The sequence below is a fragment of the Anolis sagrei genome, chromosome 6 (genome assembly GCF_037176765.1).
Source record: "Anolis sagrei isolate rAnoSag1 chromosome 6, rAnoSag1.mat, whole genome shotgun sequence".
In the NCBI taxonomy this organism is placed as follows: domain Eukaryota; kingdom Metazoa; phylum Chordata; class Lepidosauria; order Squamata; family Dactyloidae; genus Anolis; species Anolis sagrei.
In genome coordinates this window covers 22,051,871-22,073,940 of record NC_090026.1, presented here as the reverse complement: position 1 = coordinate 22,073,940, position 22,070 = coordinate 22,051,871, and the positions used below count along the sequence as shown (strand labels likewise).

Sequence of the window (22,070 nt, the reverse complement as noted above, 5' to 3'; positions counted from 1 at the left end):
GCCATTGCAGTTAAAGTGGCGTCAAATTAAAGTGTAGTTCTGGCATGGGCAACCTTCGGTCCTCCAGGTGTTTTGGACTCTTAACTCCCACTATTCCTAACAGCCGGCAGGCTGTTAGAAATAGTGCGAGTTGGAGTCCAAAACACCTGGAGGGTCAAAGTTTGCCCATGCCTGGTGTAGATGTACCTATTATCTGGTTTACTATAACATGCAAGGAGATCAGTCAATAAATGCCCTTAGCCACACTTCCTTACCCCAGTGGGTAGGTCTGTTCTCATTGGTTGGTTTGGAGTCATAAAGGAAGTCTTCTGAGATCACTGGTTGTAGTCCATTGCACCTAAAGTGGTTCCAAGCAACTGCTACCAAGGCCAACATTAGTCTGTGTTCAAAACTGTTTTTATATGAAGTTTTTGTCCGTCCTACTGGGTTGAAACCCCTCCACAAGTGGTAAGTACAGCAATAATAATATTTCGATTGGCCATTCCTTGCCCAACTTTTCATTGATTGCTGTGATTTTGCAAAAGGAAAGGAGTTATTTTGGCCCTGGTTTGCACATTTTCAAGTTCTCCCACCCAAGTTAAAGTTGTAGTAGAGGCATGAAAAAGTTAATGTAGCATTTCTCAACCTTAAGCGGCTGAGGGGGAAAAGGAAGGGGCCTGAGGCTGTTAGGAATGGTGGGAGTAGAAGTCCAAAACACCTGGAAAGCCCAAGTTTGCCCATGTGTGCCCTAAAGCCCGATACTCGCATCACTCCAAGGAAAATTGACAAGAGTGTATATGTCTTCCTTTGCATTATCGTGAAGCCAAACTCCAAATATCGATATTATGTGAAAATAAATTTTATTCGAGATCAGCTTGTCGTCACCCTTTCCCACAGTGCTGGGAGCCTCTTGACAGCCTCCCGAATGTCACAAGGAAGAGGTTCGTATATCAACGAAGTAGAAAGTACATAAAGTCCACAGGAGACTTGTTCACGCTGCAGTTCAGAATATCACATCTTTCGCTTTTGCAATGAGTCTTCATCTCCGCAGCAGGAGACACTGGCAAAAATAGGATACTACTTGCTGACTTTCGGCATAGAGGGGATAACTTTTTGTAACACCCTGCCCTCCGATCACTCCTTTTGAGTGGAAAGCCAGCTGTGGATGATGACAGCCAGAACACAACTTTTCTCTCAGTTCCACTTGCAATTTTGGATGTGGAGTTGAGATGACTAGCCACAATGAAAATACATCCTCACATGACTGAACTCACAACAAGAGAAGCATATGGAAATAAACCACTATGTTATCATGCTCTCGATGGCGCAGTGGTTTAAACTGCTGAGCTGCTGAACTCGCTGACAAAAAAATTGGTGGTTCGAATCTGGGGAGTGGGGTGAGCTCCCACTGTTAGCCCCAGCTTCTGCCAATCTAGCAGTTCGAAAACGTTCAAATGTGAGTAGATCAATAGGTACAGCTCTGGTGGGAAGATAATGGCGTTCCATGCAGTCATGCCGACCACATGACCTTGGAGAAGTCTACGGACAATGCTGGCTCTTTGACTTAGAAATGGAGAAGAGCAAAAAAAAAAAAAAACAACAACAAAAACCCAGAGTTGGACACGACTAGACTTAATGTCAAGGGAAAACCTTAACCTTATCATCTTACAACTAGATGAGGCCTGCACAACCTGTGGCCCTCCAGGTGCTTTGGACTTCAGCTCCCAGAATTCCTGGCCACTGGACAAACTAGCTAGGGCTTCTGGAAGTCAGAGCCCAAACATCTAGAGAGCTGCAGGTTATGCAGGCCTGATCTAGATGAAGCCCAAGGTGAGTTTCACTACTCACCTAGTTCCCAGTACTTAGCAGTGTCAACCAAAGGTGAGGAATCTGTGGCCCACTTCATGTTGTTGAACTACAAAATCCATCACCCACAATCAGTTGCAATGGTAACTGTTGTTGTCTGCCCTCAAGAAGACACTGAATTATGGTAACCTTGTGTTGTCGAAGGCTATGATGGCTGGAATCACTGGGTTGCTGTGAGCTTTTCTGGCAGTATGACCATGTTCCAGAAGCATTCTTTCCTCAAACGGGAATTTCAGACAGGAAACCATCAGGGCCAGCTAACACCTCCATGAAGGAGGAAACCATGAAAATGAATAAAATCTGGCTACCAGTATTTAAAAAACTCTAAAATCAGGACAGCAAATAAAGAGCAACACTAAAAAAGGGAGGAATTCCAGACAAGAATCAATCAGGACCAGCTAACACCTCCAAACAAAGGATCCTCCCAGGAAGCAACCAGACAGGCCATTCAATGCTAATCAAGGTGGCCAACTGCAATATTCATACTTGCCTCCAAAGACAAGAATTCTTTCTCCCACCCTGGACATTCCAGATATATAAATCCCACTTGCCTAGTTTCCAACAGACCTCACAATCTCTGAGGATGCCTGCCATAGATGTGGATGAAATGTCAGGAGAGAATGCTTCTAGAACATGGCAATAAAGCCTGGAAAACTCACAGCAACCCTATGGTAACCTTCGCATAGGGTTTTCTTTGCATGATTTATTTAGAGGAGTTTTTCCATTGCCTTTTTTCTTACGGTGAGTGTGTTACTTATTCTTTATCCCCGTAATGAGTTTCCACAGATGATCAGGGATTCAAATCCAGATCGTGGGAGTCCTACTCCAAAATTCAAACCATTACACTACAGTGGTGCTACCTGCCCTGTTAAATCTTCACCTGCTCTCTGAAGCTTATCAATCTTGGAAAGCAGGTGTAGGAGGTGAATTAACTGTTAGATACACCCTTCTTTGGCCATATTATAAAACACGGGTGTTTAAATCGCAAACCCATGATCCTGAGAGGAAGTAATGACAGCTGCAGATGTTAACTCCTGTTCCATACAGAGAGGACAACCAACTGACAGAAGAGCAGGTCCAGAAGTATGGCTGTTCTGAATGAAAATCCATGGTGACTACCATGTTGTCATGTTGTACAGACTTTCTGCTGAATAACAGCAGTTGTAAGAGTTGGGCCAGAGCATCTTTCTTGATCCTTAGGAAGACCAAGGTAATCACTGCCAAAACCAGCAGTTAGTATCCCAACAGTTGTTTGGGGTTAGGACAACCCTTTTCACCAGTTTTCATATAAGCTCCTCCAACCATTTCTGAAGAGCTTGTAGCCTGAATATCAGGAGAGGAAGGTGAGTGGCTTGATTTTGAGGGCAGGAAGGCAAAAAGTGTTCATCAATCCCGGCCCAGCCGATAGATGTGATGCTGCGCTCCTCGCTCGCTGGCAGACACTTCAAACACAAAGGCCACACATAGTAGTAACTCCTGAGTTTCTTGATCTCGCAAAACCTGTTGTGAGGTACAATGAGATTAGAATTTCTCCACAGGACAAGTAACCAAGCATTTCGTGAAATATAAACCTTTACAGTTAACATATACATGTGTATTAGGCATGGTTAGGTTTGGTCAGAATCTTCGTAATTTGGAATAAATTTGGAAAGATTTCCTTTTTGAAGCGATTTCAAAGTTTTTAAGGAAACCGGAAATCCCTTTGCCTTTCCAAAGCTTTTTCCACCATTTCTCTTACGAATCACTAAGTGAGTCAGAAATGATTCAGCTTTCCCCCCGCTTCTGTTCTCTGGCCTCGATTCAAGCTAGAGAACCCTTCTAAACCAGTGTGGATGGATTCCTTTCCTTTCCTTTCCCTCCCGCCTCAGTGAGAGAAGTTGTGTCAGTTTAAACCAGTGTGGATAGATTCTTTTCCTTTCCTTTCCCTCCTGCCTCAGCGAGAGAAACCAAGTCAGTTTAAACCAGTGTGGATGGATTCCCTTCCTTTCCTTTCCCTCCCGCTTCAGCGAGAGACGCTGCATCAGTTTAAACCAGTGTGGATGGACTCTCTCCCTTTCCTTTCCCTCATGCTTCAGTCCACTTCTGGAGTAAAACAACTACTTATTATTTATTATTTATTTCTATCCTGTCACTTCTCTACCCTCGAAGAGGGACTCAGGACGGCTTACAATGGGCACCAATATGATGCCACTACATAACAATTACAATAAAACCACAACTGAACATAAATCATAATTAAAACAATACATCAGCAATCATTAAAACAGCAAAACAGTCTCATCAGCCATATCGCCGTTTCAGTCAATGTCCCTCTAAAGTGTTACATACTTCTACTGTCCGAAAGCCTGCTCCCAAAACCATGATTTTAATTTCTTTCTAAAAGCCAGGAGGGAGGGAACAGATCTGACCTCATTTGGGAGTGTGTTCCATAGGCAAAGTAAAGACCACCCATTGAAACAGGAAATAACACTTTGAAACCATTAACAAAGGATTCGGAAGTCTCGGAAGTTTCACAAAGTTTTGAACATTTCTTTCTGTGAAAATCGGAAATGACTTTAGATCCGAACCACCAGCATCCAAAATGAGTTTTGAACCATTTTTTTTTTTTTGCATCAAACAAGCCTAATGTGTATGTTAAGCATACATATATCAAGTTTTAAGGAAAAAGTTTATATTTATATCCGGCCAGCAGAAACGGATTGAGATTCAGCCAAAATACTAACTATCTGGAGGTCACCAGGCTGGGAAATGCTACTCTAAGGCGGTGTGGGATGTGAGAATGGCAATTCTGAAAACCCAACTGCCTTTGGGACTTGTAAGTGGAGTTGTGATTGCTAGGCATTGTCGAAGTATGCAAACTTGGTGACTTTGGGGATTTTTTTTGTTTACACAGAGCTTAAATGTTAGAAAAACAATGTGTTCTGTCTTCTTATTCCTTCCCCAGCTAATTCGCTTTAGAACAGTGGTTCTCAACCTGTGGGTCCCCAGGTGTATTGGCCTACAACTCCCAGAAATCCCAGCCAGTTTATCAGCTATTAGGATTTCTGGGAGTTGAAGGCCAAAATATCTGGGGACCCACAGGTTGAGAACCACTGCTTTAGAATATCAGATCCTCCCCTCACCCCATACCTGCAAGATGGTGAAGTTTTCAAGTACACTATCCATCATTGGTTTTTCTGGCAGCGTTTGCAGTTTGCGGATAAAATTGATGAGGTATTCGCAGAGCGGGGAGCGCTGCAACTGGAAAACAAAGCGTCCATCTTCCCAGTGGGGAGGCTCAGCAGTCTGGGGAGTTGAGAGTGTGAAATGGGATGGTTAACAGCAAGCAGAGTATAGGAGAGAAAAAATACAAATGTTGCATTCACATAAACCCTGCCATTTAATCTGGGGGGGGGGGGGGGGGGGGAATCACTTCTCCCTGCAAGGACACCTTTCCCAAAAGAGAAAGGCACACAACCCTAAACGAAAATATGCAAAAGTGAGCTCTATTCAAATTAAGGTGACTGTTTTACTTCCCCAGATGGATGTTGAAGACTTAAATCTCACTCTCTCCAGTTGAGGAGAGCTATTTTAACTCTCTTAACACACAGCTCTTAGACACAGCTTCTGACATCTCGCTCCCTACTAATCTTCTTGATATCCAAACCCCTCCATCACTGTTCTAAATCATAAATCTACAGACTTAAATCCTCATGCCTCACTCTTAATTTTCCAAATGGCTCAAAGGCTGCTCAAATCGGCAGATTTAATGACCAATTTATCCACTTAAGCAATCTCTCCTAAAAGCTAAGAGCTATATATTAATTTACAAATGCAACAAAATAGTAGTAGAATATTGAGGTAGGAGTGAATGATTCATACCAATTTGGAATTACCGTATATACTCAAGAATAAGTTGACCTGAATATAAGCCGACACACCTAATTTTACCACAAAAAACTGGGAAAATGCATTGCCTCGAGTATAAGCCGAGGGTGGGAAATGGTGCAGCTACTGGTAAATTACAAAATAAAAATAGATACCAATAAAATTACATTAGATTAAATGTTTTTGAATATTTACATAAAACTGTAATTTAAGATAAGTGTCCAACTCTGATTAAAACATTATTCTAACCTTCTTCGATGTAAATGTACTTACGTATCGTTCCAGTAATAATAAAGAGAATAAAAAAATAAATGCAATAAAAATAATAATAGAGTAAAATAATATAAATGTAATAACAATAATAGAGTAAAATAATAAAGGTAATAACAAAAATAGAGTGAAATAATACATGTAATAATGGTAATAATATAGTAAAATAATGTAATACTAACAATAATAATAAATAGAATAAAATAATAAATGTAATAATAATAATAATAATAATAACAGAGTAAAATAATAAATAACTTTGACTCGAGTATAAGCCGGAGGAGGCTTTCTCAGCTGTAATAAAGGGCTGAAAAACTCGGCTTCTACTCAAGTATATATGGTATTTCCAAAACGCAAAGGGGGGGGGGGGGAATCTCCCTACCAAGTTTTATTTTTTGAAACCCAGGACATCCTTTCTGTGACAATTTTCCACATTTTTCTATCTCGTTATCCTTGACTACATGCAGTTCAGAGCATTATCCAAAGGTCTCCTGCATTGTCAGCAATCTATTGCCCTCCAGATATTCCTGGAATGCAACTCCCATCAGCCTTAGTAAAATTATGGGTGATGGGAACCATAGTGCAACATCTGGATCAGGATGCAACGATAAACTTATGCTAGATCTCACTAGATCTGCCAGAACCATCTATTCCTCCCTTGCTCCCTGTAGCCTTCTGCACACCCTAGAAACATGCTCTGGAGGTCTGGGAAACAATTTTGCGGTATGTGTCAACAAAGTCTACACTTCTTAAAATCAGATTTGTTTTCCCTACTCAAGCCACGGATAGAATGAACTCTGGCCTGAAAAGGCTTCCTCAGTTAAACCTCAAGCAGGGCAACTTGTGGGCTGTGGTGACTTTGCAGGAAGAGAAGAAAGGTATTTTGATTATTCACAAACTCCATGGCTGAGTTTCAGCAACCAAGCTCTGGTTTTGATTAGTCCCAGAATTTGAGTTCATATAAGACAGGATCCTAAACAGTGATATAGTGGAACCAGGAACTGCAGGATGAACATGAGGCAGGGATTTTGAGATAAGATTATCATATACCACATATGCCATCTTGCTCAGGATTTCCTATTTGATCTTAAATGGAAAAGGCAGTGAGGAGGACCATGGACTGTCTAGATATTTCAAACCTCAGTTGCCTTAACATCTTATTGTTGGACTTTTAAGATCTAAAAAATTTCTGGAAGGCCATCTTTTATCCCTACTCTTAGTTATGTTTCTTAGAGAAGTGTATAGGTGGGACCAACTTCCTTGGCCAAGGTATATTGTTATATGTTTATTTATTTATTTACTACATCTATATCTCATCTTTCTCATCCGAAGGGGACTCAGAGCAGCTGTATGTCATCTATTGGAGCCCTGAATAAGCAATTAAGACTCATTATATTTATAGAAAACGTACTCATAGTGGAGATGAAAAGGACTCGCACTGGTATGCTATGTATTTCTTGCAATTGTGGAATCTCAAGATGCATGTACTATGGTCAAAGCGGTCATGATGGACACTTGCATCTTGAAATGTATTGCTACATCCCTATGCAAGTCCATTTTAATTTGGTGCATCTTACGTACTGCTATCACTGTCAACCCAACACAGCCACCCTCTTCTCTGCCCCTCAGCCCCACATTTCCCTCCTCCCCCACTCCGCCCGCACCCACCTCCAGCTTTTCCACCACCTGTTTGCCAAAGGAGCAGACCTTGGAGGTGCAACTGAGCGTCAGAGCCCGTGGGCCCTCGTATCGGCTGCTCACCCCATAGAAGGCCCCTCCTGTGCCCCCTGGTTCTTCTTCAGGGAGGGGAAAGCTTAGGTCAGCCTATGACACAGGAGGAAAAGAGATAGATCGAAAGAGGATTTTATATGACCGATACAAAAAGCAATATATTTCAGGTGCTTTACAAAACATCTCACATTATTTGGCCACAATAGGTCCATATATATCAGTGGTTCCCAACCTTTTTTTGACCAGGGACCTCTTGACCATGGACCACTCTCCAACATTAGTACCAAAAGTGTTATAAATCAGTTTTTGGTTAACTTTAGATTTGGTTTGGTTATTTGGGGTGCTGATTCAGAAAATTGCATTGGCTAGACCACATCGGCTCTAGCTTCCGATACAGAACATATGCTATCCAGTAGTCACCATATGCTTGCCCACAGAAAAACCATATTTAATTGTTCAAGAACAAGAGGGAGCTAACTCCCTCCCCATACAATGGGAAGAAGCCCTGCACAACTATCTAATGACAGCTCAGCATACTCAGTGGCTGTGTCTGACTGACCAACTATTGGTGTGGTGGTAGGGATGATGATAATGGACTGGGCAAACTCTCTAGGAATTTGTTATGCCCTCTAATACAACTCCATAGTAACTTTCAGAATCACCCAGAGGACCTAGCAAATTTCTAGAGGACATTCCCCTCTAGGCATGGGTAAGAAAGGCATTGCAGGCTGTCAATTCCTCTGGGGAGATCTTTCAAAACTGCCTTCAGAATCCATTCCAGGTTCATATGCCCTGGATTTCAAAACTCAATCTGCTAACCTCAGCATGCTGAATATGTGAATATGTAAGTAAAACACAAAAATTATGCTTCTAAGGATTACAAAGGTAATGGGAAGTGGGTGGTATTTTTCTAACTGCAATGTGGGGGGAATCACATGCAGGAAGAGCAAATGGATTCTCACCCAGAATTTGACTAAGAAGAAGGCATGAGGAGGCCCTTGGTCATACAGGTCTCGCAGTCCACCTCCCCGCTCAGGGAATTTGTCATAGATCTGGCGCACATCCACCACTTCCAGGGGAGTTTCAGTAGTGGGTGTCGGGTCGATGTGCACAAAACGGTGTTGCTGTTTACACTGCGGGGACAAGAGATAGGGTACATGACAAACTGGAATGGAGCCATCTATGCAGAAATTGCCAAGAAATCCCATTATTACACATGCCAGCCAAGTTATTTCAAAAACATCTTGAAGGCACCAAGTTGTTTATCCTACTGTTTCCTAAGCCATGCCATGTGGAGGACCAGCAGAATTTCTTTCCCAATGTACCAGGGATGGAACCATATTTGTACCCGCTCCATAGAATTATTTCTTTCCAAGAAATTCTTCTCATATCAGCAGCCAATACCTCGTGGACTGGCACTTGGTCAATAGGCCACCACTTTGAGAAGCCCTGGTTTACGCTATGCTGACTCCCAACCTTCCTCAGGTGTTTTATGTAAAAACTCCCTTAGTGTATGGAGAGGACAGGAGATAGGAAATGTGTGAGTATGGCAGAGCTTTCCAAATATTTTACATTGGTGACACACTTTCTAGGCATGCATCCTAAACCAAACCCTTATAAGAGATGCAGACACACATAATACGAAATTTACACATATCTCACAAAATCCTTTCCCTGATATTTTAAAAAATATATGATTTTTGTAAGATAATAGCATACATTTCCAAGATTTTTGTCATTGATCATTAACCTATACATTGCAGCCGACACACTAATATGTCGTGACGCACAGTTTGGAAAGCTCTTGAGTATGGGCTACATACTTGATATTAATCACATTGCATCTCACATATGCTATGTTGTTACATACTCCATCTCACTCTCATACACACATCTTATAATAATACTTTATTTTTAGACTGCCCTCTCTCCCTGTAGGGACAGGGCAGTTTACATACATATACATATAGGAGCCTCCGGTGGCGCTGTGGGTTAAATCCTTGTGTTGGCAGGACTGAAGACTGACAAGTCAGAGGTTTGAATCTGGGGAGAGTGTGGATGAGCTCCCTCTGTCAGCTCCAGCTCCCCATGCGGGGACATGAGAGAAACCTCCCAGAAGGAGGGTAAAACATCAAAAACATCCAGGCATCTCTTGGGCAATGTCTTTGCAGATGGCCTATTCTCTCACACCAGAAGCAACTTGCAATTTCCCAAGTCACTCCTGACATGAAAAAACCCCCAAAACATACATATAAAACAGGCAAACATTCAATGTCATGCTAAAAATCACACAACAATAAAAAAATAAAAAAAACGTAAATAAACTTATTACCAAAAATGTATTTATTTATTTATTTACTGTATTTGTATACCGCATTTCTCAGCCTATCAGCGACTCAATTAAAGTTGACATAATAAGAAATACAAACACATAAATAAAACATACTTACATTAATGAAACATAATTGTAGAGACACGTGTATCCAAAAGTTGTAGACTTCCAAAATTTTAAAAGGTGCCTAACTTCAGTGATAATCTAAGTACAGGCTGTGGCAGTACTTACCACGTCTTGTTCACCCTGCTGCTCCACAAAAGCAGTGAACTCCACCAGTCGAAGAGTTTCTGTACCGATGTGGCTTCCCTGCCAAGAGGTAGTTGTGGGGAGGTGGGGAATTCTACCTGGGGATGTGTGGTAGCCTGCCAAGCCAAGACAGAAGATGCTGAAGTCAACTAGAATAGTTACCTGTGCCCAGTGGCACTGCAATAAGAAAAGAATGCAGTGGCTTACCTGGGACAGCAGGGGGTGCTGTGATTGGCGGTAGAGGGTAGGATGCCTGGAGAACTGGCTTGATACTAAAAGGAAAACAGAACAGATTTAACACATTGCTCTTTAACAAAGCTGGTGGGTGGGGGTACAAGGTGTGTGTGTGTGTTTGTGACACAAAATTAGACATATGGTCCTTGAGTAAATAGAGCTAGGGTGCACATTTATTAGGTCTACTACATTATCACAAAATAATGTTTTCTGGCAGCTTAGGGGGCCTCATAAAGCTATACTTCACTTCAGTGGTCTTACTAAAGATGTGATCCACTCTAGGGAAAAAACTAAGGGAAGGAGAAGGGAAAGGCAGAGTCTGTTTACAGCAGGAACTTACTCTGGAGTGGCCCGGGGTTGGATTGCATCACTTGTCCAGAACTGGAAAAACTCTGTAGGCTGGAAAAACCAGAAAGACAATATGTTATCATGGTTGCCTACATTCTTCAATTGGGGTTACAGCAATCAATCAGTTTAATCTGTTAGGTCTACACTAACTTAGAGAACCAGCCAGCTAGCATGGCCACTGTCTGGGGGATGCTTGGGAGTTGTATTCGTAAAAAAAAAGACTCCTAAGAGCTGAAAATTGGACACCCTAAAGAAATACAAGCGCTTAAAAAAGCTTCAGAGAGAATGTACTATATTAAGAGAAACATTGACCGTTCCCCGAAAGGAACTTCTCTTCTAAAATTCTGTTTTCTTCTAAAAGCCCTGTACGGTACTGGTCCAAATTACCTGTCCAAATGTATCTCCATCTATGAGCCAACAAGAGCTTTAAGATCAGCTGGGGAGGCCATATTCTCTGTCCCAACTTCTTCGCAATCACAATTGGTTGGGATGAGAAACAGGGCCTTCTCAGTGGTGGCCCCTTGGCTGTGGAACTCCCTCCCCTGTGACATCAGACAGGCCTCATCCTTCCTGGTTTTTAGAAAGAGATTTAAGACCTGGCTTTTTATGTAGGCGTTTGGTGAATAGGAAACTACGGAATGAGACTTTAAACAGCTTGAATAATGGACTATGGATTTTGGAAAAGGATTTGGGCATGAGATCATGACTTGGCATTTTATATGTCATTTTTAATCTGCTTGATAGGTTGTTATAAGTTTTAATTGTTCATATTCTTAGATTGTTTATATTTTTATGAGATTGTGTTTTATTGTTTACGTGTGCGCCATTGAATTTTTGCCAAATTTGTAAGCTGCCTTGAGTTCCCTCTCAGGTCGAGAAAGGCAGGGTAGAAATGAAGTAAATAAATAAATAAAATAAAATTCAGCCTGTTTTTATTCCTGCTTCTTGGCAGGGGGTTGGACTGGATGGCCCATGAGGTCTCTTCCAATTCTATGATTCTATGATACATGCAGCATTTAAAAACAAAGCCTGCTTCTTGCGTCAAAGGCAGGTTTTATCCTCCTGCAAATTCAGGTGATGAATACCTGCATGACTTACCAAATGAGATTTAATTGAGCAAATATTTCTTTTAACTGGACTATTCAGCTGTTCTAGTAATTGTTCTGACTCTCCACAGAACTAGAACTCTATGAATGAAAAACTCTTAGCCTCTCAACAGACTAAAAATGTTGCAGAAAGCTCAAAAGCTTGACATAGGCTTCCTACAACCCAGAATTGAATTCACTTTCCAGAATCTCCAGCCAACATAGCCATGCTGGCAGGGAATTATGTGAAGTTGTAGTCCAACACATCTGGTGGCAGAATGAGAACCATAAAATGGCATAAATTCCAGGCTAAAATGTATTGTATAAAAATGTCTTAAAAGACAGCCACACAGAAATTCCCCTTCATATCCCCTTCCCCATATATACGTACGGTAGCACTGTGTGGGTAGTGAGGGTCTGACAAGCCCAGTTTTTCCTGAAGGACGGTAGCAGACACAAGCTGAGCAGAAGACATGGCTGCCATGGTTTGAAGGGCTTTGTCTTTTGCTACCTGGTCCTGAGGGAGAAAAAGAAAAAGACAAACCTTGCTTTCGTTGCCTAGAGGTTCTCCTGAAACCACTGTTAGCCTCTTTAGTGCAATGGCTGAATCATCAAAAATGGTGGCCAATCAGTTCCTTCTTAGTTTGTTACAACGCCCTTGGTGGAGGAGCCTGTCCACCAGATGAGGTGCTAGGCCAGTGGGGATCCAGACAACTGAATAATTGTCTCCACTGGGCTCTAGTAGTTGCCTGACCATGATGTGCCCAGTGACACATCTTGGGAGATATCTAAAATGGGCAAGATAAAATTTATGAAATTTGTTAATCCTTCTCAGCTATTGCTTTGAGAAGGTTTATTACAGGTCCCAAAGAATTCCAGGGTGCCTTAAGTCACCTTTGAATGCTTCTGGAATATGGCCATACAGCTAGGAATACTCACAGTGATCTGTGTTCTTTGTTCATTCAGTTTCTTTCTTTCATGGAACTCAAAGTATCCTATGGAGGCTTCCCAGTGGCCTCCCATCCAGACACTGAGCTGATCCAAAGATACTTGGTCTCCAGTGACTTTTGTAGGTGCCCTCAAGATAATGCCTTGCTTGGGTACTTTTGAAACTCTATCTCCAAGAGTTTCATAAATGTCTGCAACACAGCCTTCTAAAACCATACCTTTGACACTCCAGACATTTTGGAATCCACTACCCAGTACAGCCAAAGGGATTGTAGGAGCTATGGTTCAAAACACCTGGAAAATCAAAGATCCCACTCCCACCTACCCAGTCTTGGACTGTAATACAGTTTTTCTCCACCCCAAACCCACAAAAAACACCTATCAAGACAATTCCCTCAAAAAACTAGGATTCTTGATTTTTAGTCACTGTCTTTAATTTTTCTACTAAGTACTGCACATTATTCATATATGAGGCAAATGTTTCACACACAAGCATGGGGATGCATTTAGTTCCATGTACCTTCAAAGTGCTTTTGGTCATTTCCCACCACGACAGATATGGACAGGTTCAGAGTAATAGCAAAATGTGATTATAATGTGAAATTTCACCACCTAATTTAAAATGCTGACCAAGCATTAGGGGAATTTGGTCAAAATGTGTATTTCATTCTTTTCTACCCCTCAGTTATTTGAAGATTCATATGCAACCTTCAAAGAATATTGGTGCCAAGCTTTCTGTTACAGTAGGATGGGTGGCAAGTCTTTGCATCTGCAAGTTGGGAATAGTAGTAAAGGATCTCACCTTGAGCTTGACTTGAATTTCCCGGGTTTTCCGCCGTGCCAACACCTGGATGTGGCTGGAAACCTGTGGCAGAAGTTGGTGAGAGACAAATAAGACAGATATAAGATATTCTCTCAAAAGCTGTTTTTTTAAAGAGGCGAAGACTCTTAAAAGCCAAGCTCTTTAAGCTCACCTGTTTTCTTGTCCGTGTTTTCCCTGTCCTCAGTTTAATGTAGCGAGCAATAAGTTCATTGCGGCCTGAAGGACAAGAGGCAGGAAATAAGAAACACAATCCATCCATCAAAGTGCCACTTGTAGTCAACAAACTAATTTTTTTTAAAGAAAAAAACCCCTTAAGACCTAGCTTTTTACGCAGTCTAATTCCGTAGTTTCCTATTCACCAAACGCAGGCGAGATGAGACTTCAACAGCTTGAATAATGAACTACGGATTTGGAAAACGATTTGGACATGAGATCATGATTCAGAATTTTATATAGTTTTAATCTGTTTGCTTGATTGATATGTATTTTAATGGCTTATACATTTAGATTGTTTATATTTTGATGAGATGTCTTGTGCGGCATTGAATTTTTGCCAATTTTGTAAGCTGCCTTGAGTTCCCTTTGGGGTCGAGAAAAGCGGGGTACAAATGAAGTAAATAATAAATAAATAAATAATCTTCCATGTTAGAATGAATGTAAATATTATGAGGTGGTAAATTTCTAAGTTCACACATAAATAACAAATCATACAAATTCCAAATCATATGGATTGAGGATCTACAAATATTTCAAAAGCGGAATAAGAACATGACTCCTTTTTACTGTGTACCGTTGACATGGATGTGTTCTTTGCTCCCTATTGCTAAGCGTGCATTTTATCTTATTCTGCCTCTGTGGGAAATATGTACCCCCCATATGTCCTAGCCAACGGTGCTAATACTGAGAAAACAAAAATTTAATCATCACCTGGATTTTCACACAGTCCCCAGTTCTACTATAAAGACTCATATTGTGTGTATATGCCATGGACTGGCTTAGAGCAGTGCTTCTCGGGCTATTTGATACAGGGATCAGCAATTATATTGTCTTTTTCCCTTTTTGCCAGGGATGTACACCATATTTGTCTGCTGACTACAACTGCTATTTTCCTTTCCTGGAAACTCATCAAAAAATGGCAGACAATAGTAGGGGAACTGACACTTGTCTAGGGACCGTCACTTTGAGTAGACTGATGCTGGGTTAGGAATAACTATTGGCTGAAAAGCAAAATCTTCCGGACAAAAAACAAAACAAAACAGTACAATGGGTCTTTAGCATCCCTCTGGGATTTGGTTTCAGGACCTCCCACAGATACCAAAATTTAGGGGTGTTCAAGTCTCATTATGTACACAGTGGTGTAGGAAAATGTTGTCACTTATATATAATGGCAAATTCAAGGTTTGTTTTTTAGAATATTATCAAGCACTGGATAGTGATTCTGTGGATATGGAAGTCCAACTGTGTCTTTTCTACTAGTGGCTTGTAGATAGCTGCTCTCCAATGGTGGGTAAGAACAGGATCCTTTCTTTTAGCTGTTCTGTTATAGCAAGCATCCGCTGTTACATTAATACTTCACTAATGATTGCCATACCACTGTCCTATGCTTACAGCAGTGCACATGTCTTCAAAAATTACTCTCTTTCAACTTCCTTAAAAAGAGCATTGTGGTACTGTTGTGGTTATGTGCCATCAAACTGGCTTCTACCTGTGGTTCATTTTCAAATGAGAGCTTTCCAAGAGACTCTCCCATTAGCAGAACTACTAAAGTCTTGCAAACTTAATACCATGAATTACTTTGTTGAGTCAATCCATTTGTAATGTCATCTTCCTTTTTTTCTTGTCACCTTTGACTCTAATAAGTAATATCACATATTTCAATTAGTTGTGTTTTCTCCTCAATTATCCAAAATGCAATGCATGTATAGATGTGTGTGCACGTACATGTATCTTCAAGTCCTTTCAAAATGTTTACAATTCATCCCACTCTCATGCGTTTTATGACCAATCATCATCATCATCATCATCATCATCATCATCATCATCATCTATTTATATTCTGTCCTATCTCTTCAGAGGGACTCAGGGCATATTCCAAACATAAAAGGCAAACATTCAATGCCCGAATACAACAACAATACACCCATAGTAATGAGATTTGGCAACCCAACATATAAAATCAAATTATGACTTAACAACTAAAATTAAATAAGAAAAATGCAACCTGTTATATCAGACCTAAGATAAAACATCCAACAGAGGCATCAATTTCCCAGTTCTTGGGAGCAAATAGATGGATAAGATATCTATTAAGCTGGTGGGGCAAACAGGGCACAGATACGGATGGTAGCTATTAATCAGAAGCATAATGGTGTGTATTACCAACTCTTCCTCCTTGTAAGCCAGTGAGCAAAGGTACGTCTTCAGCTGTTTCTTGAAGGCAAGGAGAGAGGGGCCCACCTTTAACTCTTTAGGAAGGCTGTCTCTCAGCCTATCCAACAGTTCTCAGGACAAATTCTCAAAGACAATGAAAGATTCAAAAAGAAAGATGAAACCAGTAAGAGTTCCACCTACCGTACATCTTGCCCTCATCAGAAAGAATAATTTTTCGCCTCCCACAAGGTGGGTAGATGGCCAATGCCTCCTGGAAGCTCTGTTCTATGTCAGGGCTCCAGACCCCTTCCGCGTCGTTGTCCAGGCCTTTCTCCCCAGCATCCCCCATCTCTCTGGAGGGGCTGCCCCTCTTTGCTCAGCGGCCAGGCTCCAAGATGTCAAGAGAAATATCTGAGGAGAAAGCAAATGAAAACAAAAAAGGTATGATTCAGTGGGACTAATTTTAACAGATTTTGAGAAAAGGAGAAGCTTTGCATGTACAGTTGGCTCTCCACATTCACAAATTTGACTCTAACTTCAACTAGAAGTTGACCATGGACTTGTGCTGGAGGACCTACAGATACATAGAGGGGTTTTCCTCTCAGGTTAAAACAAAGGATTTTTTTTTTTTGCAGTTTTTCCACCTTGATAGGATTCTATACCCCTAACCCAGCAAATGTGGAGGGCTGAGGGTGTAAGTTTGTTTGTTGTTCATTCGTTCAGTCGCTTCCAACTCTTCGTGATCTCACGGACCAGCCCACACCAGAGCTCCCTGTCGGCCATCACCACCCCCAGCTCCTTCAGACTCAAGCCAGTCACTTCAAGGATACCATCCATCCATCTTGCCCTTGGTTGACTCCTCTTCCCTTTTCCTTCCATTTTCCCCAGCATCATTGATTTCTCTAAGCTTTCCTGTCTTCTCATTATGTGGCCAAAGTCCTTAATCTTTGCCTCTAATATCCTTCCCTCCAATGTGTAAGTTGCAAGTCCTTTTATTCATATACCAGGTAGCATTCCACACTCATTATCCAAACACAATTCTCATCTTCCCTGTTCACCAGCCAAGATGCCTGCAGATGGCAGGAGTTGTGGTCCAGACTTACTTAAGAGACATGAGATCAGGAAGCACAGGATCATAGGATCTTGGATGGCTGATTGAGAAAGATTTTTGCCTTCCTGCATCCTTACAAAGACCACTTGCCATTTAGAATTTAGGGCATAATACTAGATGTTTCCCCAACAGTTACTTTTTTGGACTATTGCTTCAGATTGTCATGGAGAGGTTTCAGAATTGTCCAACTAACTAGAGATGGCCCATTGGCTTCTAAGACACTCATGTGCTCACTCATTACAATAAAGACAAAATGCTAAGAGAAAAAAGGGTTAACCTCGATTCTAGTACTTGAAACTACCTTGTGCAGAGCATCTGCTCAGAAGCTCTCTGTTTCTTGATTCTGGCAAAAATGCAAAAATAAAATCTCAGAAACATGAAACCTGTCCTTACCAGAGCTAGGAAAAGTCACTAATACTGTTGGTTCAGGAGCTTTGCAGGAGTTGTCTAAAACAAGGTTTCTCAAACTTTTTCTACCAATGACCTATTTTTGCCCAGAAATGTTTATATGACTCCAGATATAGTTATTAAAAACCCAAAATATTACTGATAAGAAATCAACATTTGCAAGGTTTTCTAAATAAGTTAATTTTCTTTTTTGTGAGGCATCATGGAAGCATTTTCTAGAATCCATGGTTAATACTGTCTGTTGTTGCTAACAGATTCGTATAAGTGTCTAAAACAGCCAAAAGGTTCAAAAAATTTCCATGACTCCCATTTTCTCTTATGGGATCCCAAAAGGGGTCAGGACCCATAGTTTTAAGAATCAATGATCTGAAAGTGCTCTGGCTTCATACTACACTGAGACTCTTTGTATCTAGGCCCATGATCTGTCATATTTTTTTTAATGAGCTATAGTTCTGTTAACAAGCATGAGTCCTATCACATTAGCATAGATAAGAAAACAGTTCTTGTAAACACACTCATTGCTCGCTCTGACAGTATGAACAGAAAATACTAGCTGAATTCTCCTCTCCAGCATTCACAGCTAGTCACTCCCAGGTACCAGGAGCCCCTGGTTGTGCGGTGGGTTAAACTCTTGTGCTGGCAGGACTGCTGACCAAAAGGTCGGTGGTTCAAATTGGGGAACAAGGTGAGCACCTGTCTGTCAGCTCCAGCTTCCCATGCAGGGACATGAGAAAAGCCTCCCATAGGATGGTAAAACATCCGGGCATACCCGGGCAACATCCAATTCTCACACCAGAAGTGACTTGCAGATTCTCAAGTCACTCCTGACACAAACAACTACCCCCCTCCAAAAAAACCTCCCAAGTGCCTATGATCTAGCGCAACCACCAAAAAGCAAAAACCATGACCAATTGAATATAATTATGGATGGAGAGGAGGAAAGGAGCTTTGCTTGTATGAGGAGGAAGGCTGTGATGCCCTGGGGGCATCATTTGAAGAGTTTCACTTCCTTGATATCAAGAACTGTGATGAGAGAGAAATGTTTTGTTAAGCTGGTTTAACATTTGTTTAAAATTAGTTCATGCTTCCCTGAACTTGTTAAAATTCACATAAACTGAATTGCAAATCCCATTTATGAAAGTCAGCTAATAAGTGCAGCATTGAAAAAAATGAAATAAATGGAAGTGGGGAGGATGGTAGTAGTCTTGCTTTCAGATATAAAAGGACAATAGAAGCCTATTTATTGATTTATTTCAGTCATTTATACCCTGTCCTTCTCTACACTCAAGGAGGGACTCAGAACGGCTTCTAAACAGTCAACAATTCAATGCAAGCATGATATAAAACACATAATAAATACATCCATATACATTAAAATAGTTAAAATATATACATTAGAACTAGTTTGCCAGATTAAAATCGCCATATTAAAATCCGTAATTGGCTTCTATGTAGTAACAGTAGTACTAGTACCACCCTTTTTTCTCCAATAGAAGGTGATGGGGGAAAGGATAGTCATCCCTCCCCATCTCTGGAATTACCTCCCTAAAGAAATAAAAATGGTCCCCACCCTCCTCTCCTTTAAGAAACTTCTGAAAACACACCTATGCACTTTAGTGTATGGAGAGGAGGAGGATTAGGACACATTATATGGCTGCTACAATACATCTTTTTATAATATAATGGTTTCTTAATTGCTTTTGTTGTAATGTTTACTCATGTTTTAGTTTATTATATCTTATTTGATTGTTTCTGTTTTATTTTCATTTTGATGCTCAGTTCTTTGGTTGTAACTTTAGTGTTGTTACTGTGCATTATCCTGTATTATTTTTGCTATATTTGTACTTCTTTGAGACATTTAATGTTTTCCCTTTTGTGTGTGTGTAAACTGCCTTGAGTTCCTTCAGGGAGAGAGGGCAGTCTAGAAATAAAGTTGTATTATTATTATTGCATATTATTATTATTTGAAACATAACAAGATTCATACACAGCAAACAAGGTCACTATGCTGGCTGTTGTATTGGATCACACATCGAACACTTCCCAAGTGTCTAGGACTGTGTGATGTATCGGCAAATATGCAGATCCCAGTAGTGTGGCCTTTTGCAGCTGACAGATGGCAATTTTGTCAGTGCCAATTGTGTTTAAGTGCAGGCCAAGGTCTTTAGGCACTGCACCCAGTGTGCCGATCAGCACTGGGACCTCCTTTGCCAGAGTCTTTGCAGTTCGATCTTTAAATCCTCATATCATGTCAGCTTTTCCAGCTGCTTCTCATCAATCCTACTGTCACCTGGGATTGCAACATTAGGATTACTTATTATTATTATTATTATTATTAGTTGAAGTCTCACCCTGTAGGGGTTTTTTTGGGAGGGGGTAGTTTACAAAAATTAAATTCCACAGAATGCCAATTGCTCATCCCCAATGAAGCCAGGGTCAACATTCATTGGTGACATGACACCGGTGACTATATGTTTCAATGTTTTTATATATGTTTTTGTACTGTTCTGTTGACTGTTTTTAATCGCACTTTTATGAATGCATGGCATCGAATCGTGCCAATCTGTAAATCGCCTTGAGTCGCCATATAGTTGAGAAAGGTGGGCCAAAAATGTTGTACATAAATACATAATTCAGAAAAACATAAAATTTGGAGACAAGTAAAAAAAAGTTGGAACATACCATACTTATTTGATATAAACATCTCTAAAAACAGGATGCACTCTAGAATTGCAGTTGTATATGTGTATCTATCTATATCTTTTCTGTTGATAGTACTGAAATTAATGTGTGTCTTACAATCGATGGCGTCTTAGAATCAAAGCCTTATGGCAATTTGGTAAATAATACAATAAGTCTATCCTCTTGACCCAGTGGAAAGTCCCACATACAATAATTAAGTTTTCTCTGAGAAACCAGATCGCTCAGAGGAAAGAATGAAAGAAAAACCACAGGTTTTTCTCTCACTTTCCTTCTCTGCCGCCACTTCACTGTTCCTTGTCAAGTCGAAACCCGGTTCTTTGCCTGGTAACTCCAGTTCCAGTGACCCCTGGGAGCACAGTTCAGCAGCAAAGACAAAGAAACCTTCCAGCATGGATTATATCTTGCATTAAGGACAGGAAGGGGGTTGGCTCTTTTAATCTGTGATCAGATTCCCTGCCTACCCCCCCCCCCCCCCCCCCAAGAAAAGCAAATTGTAGGCCTTGGTTTCCTTTTCCCTTGGGCTGCAAGGCTTCCAAACAGCTGCAGCCTTCCCAATCGGATAAAACTTCCCTGGCGTAAGATTAATCGCAACCACCAGCTTCCTCCAGGCCGTGCCAAGGACAAGCAGCAGTAGGAGTTAAAACAACTGATTTTGTTTTGCTTGCGCTCTGAGGTTTTCCTTCACTTTTGAGGCTGATTTTTAAGCATCTGGGCAAATGTTCTTTTGACACACTTCCTTTCTCTACATACAAAAAGCCCACTGGGAACAGCTTCCTTCAGGTCGCCTCTTCCTGGGAGTGTTTCCCATCTAACTGGATTTCCTGTCTCTGCCTTTGCCAATCTTGAAACCATTTAGCCATACAGTGATTTTCAGGGCATGGGAAAGCACGCCATAAAAATGATCTGGAACAAAGGCAATTGTACATTGTATGGACATTAAAAAAAAATTCCTGGCAAATGTTTGATAAACACACAGATACTCCAAAAGAATAAAGACTAGGAGTCTTTGAGAAATAATATTTTCCAAACAGCAGCATAACTAGAACTAATGGGGACACGAAACAGATTGGCACTGGCTCCATCACAAGAATCATCTTCACAAATATCAACAGATTAAAAATTAAATAACTTTGCTCCTGAAATAAGACACATTCTGATTGTATCAAGAAACAGTTTAGAGACAAAATAACAGACTAAACTAAATATATTATTCATTATATTTTAATCTTTGTTTTGTGTAGTGTAATATACGTATTTGTTAAAAAAAAGTTTCAATATATGTATTTTATATAATGTTAAAATGATTACATGCTTTTAGCTGTTTTGTAACCCACACCGAGTCACGAAGAGAAGCAGATAAGAAATAAAACAATCTTTATCAGGCCCCTCAACCTCTGAGGATGCCTGCCATAGATGTGGGTGAAATGTCAGGAGAGAATGCTTCTGGAACATAGCCATACAGCCTGGAAAACTCACAGCAACCCAATAATAATAATAATAATAATAATAATAATAATAATAATAAGTATCATTGCTCAACCGAAGCTTTAGGTGCTCTTACTGTTTATTACAGGGAAAACGATTCCTAATCCATCTGAAACACAGACATGTGTTTTTCATCTTAAGAACAGGCAAGCATCTCGAGATCTGAGGATTACCTGGGAAGTAATCCCATTGCAGTATTGTAGCACACCAAAACACTTGAGAGTTACTCTGAACCGTGCTCTGCTGTACAAGAAGCACTGC

General features: G+C 40.7%; 1 protein-coding gene across 3 annotated transcripts in view; it reads right to left on the bottom strand.

Moving 5' to 3' along the window:
• Window positions 1-822: 822 nt before the first annotated feature.
• TEAD2 (TEA domain transcription factor 2) overlaps window positions 823-22,070 on the bottom strand; it is a 27,939-nt gene continuing 6,691 nt past the window's right edge. Inside the window, exons 2-12 of one of the 3 annotated variants that reach the window (XM_060780493.2) lie at window positions 16,304-16,513; window positions 13,884-13,948; window positions 13,712-13,774; window positions 12,353-12,478; window positions 10,869-10,927; window positions 10,502-10,566; window positions 10,277-10,410; window positions 8,676-8,846; window positions 7,651-7,806; window positions 4,975-5,130; window positions 823-3,345 (exon numbers count right to left, since the gene is read on the bottom strand). In XM_060780493.2, coding sequence (XP_060636476.1) covers window positions 3,232-3,345; window positions 4,975-5,130; window positions 7,651-7,806; window positions 8,676-8,846; window positions 10,277-10,410; window positions 10,502-10,566; window positions 10,869-10,927; window positions 12,353-12,478; window positions 13,712-13,774; window positions 13,884-13,948; window positions 16,304-16,451 — 1,257 coding nt within the window. In that variant the 5' untranslated portion in view covers window positions 16,452-16,513 and the 3' untranslated portion in view covers window positions 823-3,231. The remainder of the gene's footprint in view (window positions 3,346-4,974; window positions 5,131-7,650; window positions 7,807-8,675; window positions 8,847-10,276; window positions 10,411-10,501; window positions 10,567-10,868; window positions 10,928-12,352; window positions 12,479-13,711; window positions 13,775-13,883; window positions 13,949-16,303; window positions 16,514-22,070) is intronic. The other 2 variants (XM_067469900.1, XM_060780494.2) reach the window with 2 other exon arrangements.